Source organism: Tinamus guttatus, unplaced genomic scaffold (assembly GCF_059628265.1).
Source record: "Tinamus guttatus ecotype Peru unplaced genomic scaffold, ASM5962826v1 Tinamus_guttatus_pri_ptg000038l, whole genome shotgun sequence".
In the NCBI taxonomy this organism is placed as follows: domain Eukaryota; kingdom Metazoa; phylum Chordata; class Aves; order Tinamiformes; family Tinamidae; genus Tinamus; species Tinamus guttatus.
The window spans coordinates 5,514,708-5,524,870 of record NW_028288572.1 but is presented as its reverse complement, the minus strand read 5'-3'; the positions used below and the strand labels follow the sequence as shown (position 1 = coordinate 5,524,870).

The 10,163-nt window shown below is 39.7% G+C and overlaps 1 protein-coding gene across 3 annotated transcripts in view; it reads right to left on the bottom strand.

The window, feature by feature from the left end:
* Nucleotides 1–2,758: 2,758 nt before the first annotated feature.
* Nucleotides 2,759–10,163, bottom strand: part of ASAP1 (ArfGAP with SH3 domain, ankyrin repeat and PH domain 1) — a 153,215-nt gene continuing 145,810 nt past the window's right edge. For all 3 annotated transcript variants that reach the window (XM_088534972.1, XM_088534962.1, XM_088534982.1), the window contains 2 exons: nt 7,184–7,306; nt 2,759–5,439 (listed from right to left, as the gene is read on the bottom strand). In XM_088534972.1, the coding sequence (XP_088391098.1) occupies nt 5,365–5,439; nt 7,184–7,306 (198 nt within the window). In that variant the 3' untranslated portion in view covers nt 2,759–5,364. The remainder of the gene's footprint in view (nt 5,440–7,183; nt 7,307–10,163) is intronic.

The following is a 10,163-nucleotide window of genomic DNA, read 5'->3' as shown; positions in this document are numbered from 1 at the left end:
TGCCAGAACCACATCCAAGGAGGGCTCCAGGCCCTGTGTGCAGCTGTGTCCAGGGCCTGCAGGCAGGAACCACCCCTCCTGCATCCTTTGTAACTGTTTTTTACATAAAGGAGAGCACCATTCCTACTCTTCCAAAGGTGCCCAGTTACCCGCCATCCCTCCATATCTTCTGCTCTTGCACCTCTACCCTATGGCACACACAGAGTTCAGCTGTAGAAGACTTGGCAGTCCCCATCCTCTAGCACCGCTGAACAGCAGCTCACGTCACATGAAGCTCCATGCTGGAAGCTCCTTGGCCTCCATGTGTCCTAGATGCTAAACTCGCTCTCTGAGCAGCCTACCAGCTCTCTGCAGCTCAGCATTTGCTTTCCAGCTTCTTTCTGGCACGGGTCCTCAGCAGCAGAGAGACTCTGGCTTGTGAATTTGCCCACACATCTATCCTGAGGTGAGAACTACTGCAACACTCCTCAAGTTGCACCTGATGACTTTCCTGTCCCCTTGTTTGGACAAAAAAAAAATGCAAAATGAGAATTTGTAGTTGGCAATTTCAGGAGGGACCTGCATCTCTTACCGCTCAGCTACAAAGACTCAACCGAGGGCTCTCACTTTCCTGTCTGGAACTCTTTACATTAGAGGTACTAGAAAGGTCTGAAAGAAGACCCCCCCCCCCCCCCCTCCAAAAGCAAAACAAAACAAAAAACAACCAAACAAACCACCACCACTATCTACACTTTGGAATGAAGGGAAGCCTAGCAACCATGAATGTATAGGTCTGCAGGTATCTATGAACTGCAATGCAGAGAAGAGGTTATAGCCCATATAATATCTCCTCACTTGAAAAATTGATGCCCGCTTTTGTTTTTCAGGTATCTTTGCAAGAGCCTGTGGCTCGTGATGTCCTCAAGCGGCTGAGGAAGCCTGCGAGCCCCAGTGAAAGCCACTGCGCTGACAAACAGCTCTCGGCCTCTGCAAGCTGAGCTCAAAAGGTCAATCACAAGCTCTGGGCACTTTTATTTTTCAGGAAATAACAAGTTTTGAGTATTTATTTAAACATTAACAACTTCAGCTCAGCAGCATTGTTACAGTTCTCACCTTAGCAGGGGTGCAAGGGCAGGAGGGGAGAAAAGCGTTAGTAGCTAAATTGGGTTTAGACCAGCTTCAGCCTTTGGACTAGAGTGTTCTCAAGGAGCATTTTGGAAAGAGACTGGGGAGATTAGTTACCAAAAGCCAAAGTTTTATACTACTGCTTGAACCTAACAAAAGTAAACAGCACAGTCTTAAATGCAGCCATTCTAGGGCATCTTGCTGGAGTCTTCGAGGGTGATGAACTTCTGCTATAGAACTTTAAGGAAAAGAAGAAATTCTGTTTTAACTGAAGAAACAGCCTCAGCCCCAGGGAGTAGGAGGGTAGGGGGGGATCTGTGGGGATGGATCAAGTCACACACCCACCTCCCAGCAAAGGGTGACAAGCAAGAGGGAACGTTTCCAATCAGCCGCTATATGGGCTAAGAGCAAACTGAGAGGAATTGCACAGTAGTGTTAACACAGGATTTAATGTTCCAGGTAAACTTAATGCTTGTTCAAAACACTCGTTCTTCAGGCAGAACAGAAAGCTATTGATTAGATGCTCTAACAGCATTAGCGGGTGTGACAGCCACCACAAATTGTCCCTGCTATTAGAAAGAGCTTAGAGCAGACATCCCTGTTACTGCGAGCAGGAGGCTCTGCTCGGTGCTTCAGAGGGGAACAAGGCAAATCTGAACAGTGACGAATCCCCGTCCTTAGCGCTGCTCTGACTCCGGTCTTGTGGAACTCTTCAGAATTCCCTGCTCCCAGCACGCTGCGGTGCAGGGGGTACAAGTTCAAGGACAAGCTCCCAAAGCACTTAGCTTATTTCAAGAGGAAACTTGATCACGCTCTGCAGACGACTGAGCTGTAAATCAGGTTTCAGATAACTCCCCCAAAGCGTCATTAAGAGGAGCCGAACAGCATAGCTTGTATTAGATAAAAAACACTCCAGCTCACAGCTGTACAGATAAAAACACCTTACAGTGCGCGTTTATGCTATATTGATCTGGAAACCTCATGCTGTCTTCTAGAAGGGCTAAAATAAGCATCTCAGAAAAAAAGAAACACCCCAACTGCATTAAACTGAGTTTTGAGAGAATATTCTCTGCAGAACCTGGGCTCTGCCTACGCTAAACACAGTGTTCAAGAAGGAATCTTATTGCAGCAGTCTCTCGAGCCCTGTGCTCTTGCAGTTGCTGTTTTTGATACATTGTGTAATTTTACACTCCCAACTTTTCCTCTGGCTAGAGGATGAGAAAGAAATTTCACGCGACTTGTTTTTTTTTGTGTTGTTAAATCAAAACCTCTCCAGAACCCGGTCAGGGAGGCAAAAATAAGCTACACAAGTGGCACCAAAACTGAAATTCTACACACGCTCGCACACAGTCACGCTCTGCTTTCCACAGGGCCTACGGAAGGCACAGAGAAAGCAATCGAAACCGTGGACAGAACAAGTATTTTGCTTCTAACTTTACTTACTAAAGTTTTTCAGAGAAAGGCAATTCCATCCATATTTAACAGCTCTTAAAAATATACACATTCAATTGCATTATATAAAGGATAGTCAATATTCAAGGAAAAAAAAAAAAAGAAAAAAAGACATTTCAAGTGTTGAAGTTCTACTGATTTGGAATCCAGACTTTGGTCCTACAGGATATTCCAGTTGACAAAAGGGCCTTGTTCAGATAGCTGGGATCAACTGAATACATTTATTTAAAAGCAATTTTAAATATTAAAAAAGTAGAAATTAACACATACAGTACTCAAAAACTGTCACATTAAATACATGTGAATAGACATGTGTACTGATGTTTTTACCTTAACATTCAATGAGAAGTCAAGATTTAAACTAGTGGCACGACCAGATCTGATTTCTGTACATGTTGATGCACTATGTAATAAAAAAATAAATAGCAACTGTTGTTCAACAGTAAATAAGACATCATCTGCAGAACATACTTCCCCCTCTGGGGGCACCTTGCCCTGCCCTCCCCCCAACCCCTTATCAGCTATTTTTCCATAAAGATTTAGACTTTCCAAATACTATGTCATGTACAAAATTGCAGACAGTGGCTCATTGAGTTCAAATATAATACTGTACTAAACTCAATCAATATCATACATTTTCAGATTTCTTATGACCCACAATAAGCCAGAATAAACAGAACTATTGTTCCCAGTGGAACTCATTTAATTTTATAAAATGCATATGTATACTATTTTAAAGAGCGTAGAAAAGAATAGACATTTGACTCTACATAACTTTACATGCCTAGGTTTTCTTTATATGGTTTGCTTTTATCAGTTTATTTCAAGATGACTTAAAAATACAATTAACCACAAAAGTGAATAGGTTTTGTTCTTTAATGCAACTTAAATCACTGTATTAATGGATAAAATGGAATGCTAAATAAATGCTAGTCCTGACTTCCTTTCAATTAAAAAAAAAATAATAAAGTCTGAAATACTGGAAGTGGTAATACTGAAGATGAGATGCCAGCAGGTTCGCTCGTGTAGTAATTTTTCTTGGAATAAAACTGTCATAAACCATAAAACCATTAAGAGTTGATAAATATTTGCATTTTTTCCATGTTTGATTCACACCAATATTTGTTTCCATACTTGCCACATAAACAGAATTAAATATTCACTGACTACAGTCTCGTAAAACTGGATTAAAAATGAAAGCCTTCAGAAAGTTTGAGATGTGCTTTTATGAAATGAAAAAAAATCCTTCTATGCAGCCAAGACAATCTGCTTTGAAACAGCAGAACTAGGTACTGATGCCAAAATAACATTTAAAGCAAGTAATACAGAACCACATATGAAAGTTATAAAACCTGCTATAGACAAACAGGGGAAGAAGGGGGCAAGACCATAATTTCATTATGTTTTGAGGTTAAAAATGATGTTGAAAGTGAGATAGGAAATGAATGTTTTCACTGCTACATTTAAGTGTTTTCTGGCAATGCAATTTTATACCAACTTTCAAGAAACCACCGGTCAAATGCAACCTTCCAATGATTTTCTTAGAAATTAACTTTATAACAGTATTCTTTCTTGTTGGTGCTTTGAATTAGGACTATTACAAATTCAGTTTAGTGAAATCTACTAAACACAGCTTGGTACTCGTGATCTGAGTTATATTATTAATAGCCTGATCAAATGCACGAAAGTTCCATCTTAACATCCATTTTTAGAGCAATTACAATAATTTAAATTTATCCTTATACCACCATGTGAGAAGTTTTATTTTAGGTAACTAACTTTTTAGCAAGGTTAAAGACAGGAAAAAAATAAAAACACACAAAATCATTTTTCAAAGAGCCAATTAGCTATAAACAAATACTGTTGCAAGCTCACATTAATTTGAATAGCATTTTTTTTCTGTTCTTCAAATGTAGCTATGTAACTACAGCACTACTTTTGCACAAAGGCAGGTTTCAAGTAAGCATCTAAATGCATGCATAATGTCAACAGTTAACATTTTCTAGAAGTCCTTGGTTACTAAGAATTCAGTGAAAGAAACCAGCAAATTTCACATATGTCTACTAAAGAACAATATGACTAATTTCCATTAACATAAGTTTTCGAATGAAAGAAGTTTGTAACTTTTTATAGTGAGGTAATATCACAGGGGAACTGCAATCACAGTTTGGCAAAGGTCCACATAATATAAACATGAAATGCCGTATGCACACCATAAAACATTACTGTTATCTGTAAAGTCAGTGAATATTTTTCTTCATAATTACACTTAACTGAGTACTATATTAAATAAATACCAAAGTGGGTTTTCATAACTGTAAACTGCATACACTTATAAACTGCAGACTGATTTTTAAAATTGTCCAAAACCATTCACTCATTTCTAACTTTCTGCTAATTGTATATTGAGAATACCGAGCTATTAGGAACAGTCATTTCTGTACAGTTACGCGGTTGATGGAGACCACCTATGTTGGGAAAGCTGGCGGTTCATACAGGTTTTTAACAGCATAGACAGAGATGTAAGTGCTAGATGCCGAGGATGGCTTCGACAAACCCAATAAGGCGTGCCAGGTTCCAAGGCTACCATAATACTGGCAAAGGCAGAATAACACAGTATATTTACAATACATATAATTCAACCTCATGAGGTGAAACTTAAATGAATTCGTATTTCGTAACAGCAGCTATATATACAATTGTGCACAGGATTACAGGGAGGCAGCAGCGTTTGCTTTTGCTAAAAAGCCCGTCTTGCATGAAGGATGTGCAATGCTCAAGTTGAGGGTTTCTTGGCTGTTTGTTTTCCTAGTCTGACAGGATGTGCACAAAGGACACTGGAAAGACTCCTTTCCTCTCGGGCTGTCCTTCGATGTGGCCAATCTGTAACACAGCAGGAAAAACAGCAGAAGTTATTCACAGATTGTGTTTACACCATTCAGCAACAGGACTGCACAGAACCCCAGGAACTTCTGAAAGTTCTTGGGCAGGCGGAAACATCATTTAGTTAACGCCAAAATTTGTGTACAGGAACAAACAAACTGTACAAACATACTACAAATAGGTCAAAATAAGCCAATCTTAAAATCAAAACAAAAAGGATTAAAATTGTATTTGGAAATAGAGTGGAGATGCACACACTGCTGAACTTAAAGATCTCACAAAGACAGGGACCGGTTAGATTAACTTATAGGCACAACAAACAAGTTTTCCAGAATTGTTCATCCTGGCTAAATGAATCAAGCCTGAACACCTCACTTGAGAAAAACGTCTGCTACAAACGTGATGTTACTTATCTTTACGACTACATACCAGAAATCCTAGGAAAAAAGTTCACTTGAAGTGACAAAGGCCACCTACTTTCTCCTTGAAATAATGTGATTCTTAACAATTTATATGTTACTATTTATAACAAATAAAGTGTCTTCTGATTAAGTGTCCTCCATATACAGCTTCTTAAGGAGAACAATTTGCAAAGAGTAAATTGCGTAGCAGTCAATAAAAAAAATAACCAGACAGCTTGCAAAAAAAAAATGCCGTCTTGTGTGTGAACTTATTATTATTAAAAGGTGTAGATTATAACCAGCTCTCAAGCCAACAGCCAACGCAGCAGCACTGGCAGAGCGAGGTCTTGCTCAGCCACACAACCTTCCTGGGTAATGCGCCTCCTTCCTCCCCCCGAGCTCACCCAGCGGGAAGGGGAACACGCAGACCTGCCCGTTCCCTCTCGTACGGCCAAACTCTTGAAGCGTGCGAGTCAACAGCCCTCATTTCCCGCCGCACAAGCGGCCTGAAGCGCGTTAATGACCTTGCCAGGCACGGGGCTTTTAAAGGTCCCAGGGCACTGCATGGACCAGCTCCACCGACTGCCATAACAGTAACCAGGGAGCAGATGACAGGGCTGTCACAGCAGCTGTCCCCAGGGCACGGCCTGTGACAACCACCTCCACTGCCCGGCTCGTGGCTGAGGTAACTGGGAGCGACGCCAGGGCCAGGGCAGTGCTGGGCAATCCCAGGCACCTCTACCTGGAAGTCCACACAAGGAGGGAGAACAATCCCAAATGATACAGAAGGAGGGAAGGAAAAGGCTGATTAACTCCCTGTCCTTTATGAAGGAAAACCAGCAGCACACAGCACTAATTAGAAATAATCTTTCACACTCCCAGCAGCCCTATCAGTATAAATTTAACATGTCTGGTGAACTTTAGATAACTGCATCTCTTGTTTTATGCAGGAAGTATGAGCAGGCTGAAGGAAGGGAAGATGGGACAACACCTCTTCATGCAGGGAACAGGAAGGTAAGGTACATCAGCAGCGATGTCTGTGAGTACAGACTGACAAGGGGAGCTAGCAACCAGGCTGGACCCAGTCAGGGTGGTTTTACCAGTTCCGCAGGAAGAAAGAGCTCCTCCGACAAAAAAAGAAGGCTGCTCTTATCTCTTATATGAATTTAAGCATTGGCTATTAAACAAAAACAAACAAAAAAACCCAAAACAACCAACAGAGGTGGGGAACAAACCCTCAAACCTCAAAAAAAAAAAAAAAAAAACTCGATTTTCAGGAAAAAAGTCGTATTTTTTCAAGTCAAAGAAATTTAAGTGGACGTATACAAGGAAAGGATACATACCCACCACTCTTGGTCCTCTTCACCGGTTACAATTATTACTTCTCCTTCGACAAATGTGAGCTCATCATCGTTATCTGCCTGACAGTCGTAAATGGTCTTCACTCGCCTAACCTTGTTTTTTCCCTAAAAGTATAATGAAGTTTTAGATGAAAGACCTGAGAAGCAGTAAAAACACGTATCATGCAAGCTTTGCTTTTTAGTTAATATTTTATTCTACAAGTCAGTGAAGGCTACCAATTTTTTCCCTGTAATCAGGGACAAAAAATCCCCCCCAAACCAAAAACTCTGCTTCAGCAAGCAATTTAAGCAAGCATGACCTACATAGGTCTAGTCTTTTCTTTAGGCTTTCTTTCTTCTTAGGATACAGAACTCCGCACACTTTAGCATCTATTGCACTGCTCAAGTAACCTACATTTCTTTTGGTAAAGAAGTTGAATGCTTTAACTTTGCTCCAGTGAACAAATATTCCCTTTCCTTTCTAATAAATACTTATATTAAAAAAAAGACCCACATATAGAAACTGAAATTCAGTCTCCTCTGAATGTTATGAGAAATAGGGGCTGAAGAAAATGCTGAATTTAAATCCCAGTATTCCTTACACTTTTGGTTTTGGATCTAGTACAAAAAAATGCAGTATCCTTTGATTTCAGATCTCCTTATGGACTGAATCTGGAAATTATTTTTTTGAATTGCTTTTGGTGCAGAATGTTAGCAATCTCTCACTAAAATAAAATAAAATAAATAAACTTTAATTTCAGACTGCACTACTATCCTGCAGCTACAGTATGAATAAATATTCTCACAGCTTCACTGTTCCAAGCCCAAATATTTTCTAGGTCATATTTTGCTGCATACTGCTAATTCATATGAAAGAGTCTGAGCCACAGACTCCTCCCTGAACATATGTTTCCCAGGGCAGGAAAAAGGCTTTAGATCATTTCCAAATTAAGTAAGCAATTCTCGCAGCAAAATATGCCTGCAACTTTACAGTCCTGTACATCGTATCTATATATCTTTAAAAAGGACAGCTCCTATTTGATCAGGAGCAGCCAGGTAACAGGGGCACAGAAACCAGCACACGGAGATGGCAGCAGAAGGGCTATGAGGGAAAAATCAGCAGGTTTCGAGGAATTAGAGCCAAGAGTAGCTTCACAGAGGATGTTTCTCAGGGTGTCTTCTCTTTGCCAATACCTACGCATTTGAACAACCTCCTATTTTGGCAAAAAAACACCCTGCTGCAGTTCAACAACAGCGTAAATACCTAGCAAAGAGCACTCAGACTGAAGTCAGGTCACAGGATAATTAAAATTACAGAAGGATCCAAGGAATAACACAGTTAATACAATCACGTAACACTAAGAAAACCATACTTTTGAGACAAATGTATAAATTTCACTTCAGGTGTTTCTCTAGCACATCAAAGGGATGTTTTACAGCCAGGATTTGATACAGTAAAAAGTTACTTCAAAGAACTCTCTCTTTAAAACTAATTCACGTAATTTAAATGAAAATCTCAACTCTCACAAGGGATTGGAATTCAATAGGAATGGGTATTTGAGGCCAGCCTTGGCTTTTAGCTGCAGAGAACCTTTGCAGACTACCAGTTCCAGAATCCTACAGTAATGAAGGGAAACATCTACTGCGTTCTTATTTACATTAAACAATGCCTTGCTGTCTTAGAAACATTTTTATCTCCTTTCTGAAGCTATGGATTTTATAGGAGACAGAGAAAACAAAAAAGAACATTCAAGTGCTCAGTGTGATTTTAGAGCACTCGGATCAATTTTCATTTCTCTACATTTATACTTTCCGCTCCTCACATATTGTCAGTATTCACATTTCATCCTAACAATTCTGAACACCTGTTTCTAAAGCTTCCAATAAAAACTTTTGACTCCTTTGCCAGCAGATGAGCAGCATTAGAACAGTCAAGTATCCGCTAGCACTAGGGGCTACATTTACAGGTCTCAGCGTGGCACTAACGTGGCATTTCATCAATTTGTGCTGCATGCAAAGAATATTAGGAATAATTTATCATGGGTGCAATATTTTGATCACTCTAAGGCAGAAGAACTATTTAATTTATTGTTCATTTGATAATGGCTGAATTTTCAGAACACTGATTTTTTTCTAATCATTTTCTGTATCAAATGGTAGAAGAGTTCAAAAGATTAATCAATTATTTGCTTTCTTTCCTTAGAAGGAAAAAATAGCAGAGAGCACCCACGCCATTTGCTTCATTATTTTTAAAGGTACATAAACAAATCCAAGTTGCAGACACATTCTGATCAGAGCCTGATGACACCCTGTTCAATTAGCAGAACAACCAGGAAGCCCAAGCAACGACCATCTTGTCCTCGGTTCAGTTAGGAGCCTTCAGACCAGTCAGTGGCAAAAGTCAAGCGGGGAGATGGCTGCAGAAAAAAAGACTGTTCTTCCTCAAATAATCACAAGGGAGAAACTCCCCCTCTGCTTTCAGTACAAGAAGGGAAGTCGTATTTTCTTTTACTTAAGTGCTTTGCATAGCCAATTTGACAAGCAAAAACAACTCTTTTGATGTATTTTTTATGATGAAAACCATGGGAGAGCTCTAGCGTTCCACAAAATGATTTTTCTTCATGCACATACATATGTATGAAGAACCTCAGCTGGCTGGAAGTTGCACAGGCTGCCATGATGGACTCAGCACTGAATAAAGGGACTCAGCACTGCAATTTAGTTATAATTCCAGCCCTGCTACTGCACAACACCTTGCAATGTAACTTTTACCAATATAATATTTGAAACTTTGTTTCCCACTTAAGTGTACCAATGGTAAACATTCACAATATGAATGTCAGCTGACTTGTATTTAAGTTTTGTATCTACTGACAAGAGGTCCTAATTCCTAACACTTTCAAAAGCAAAAAAATATATATATATAAATACATATGCATATATAAAATCTAAGGCATACATATCAGTGAGCAAAGAAAGCACA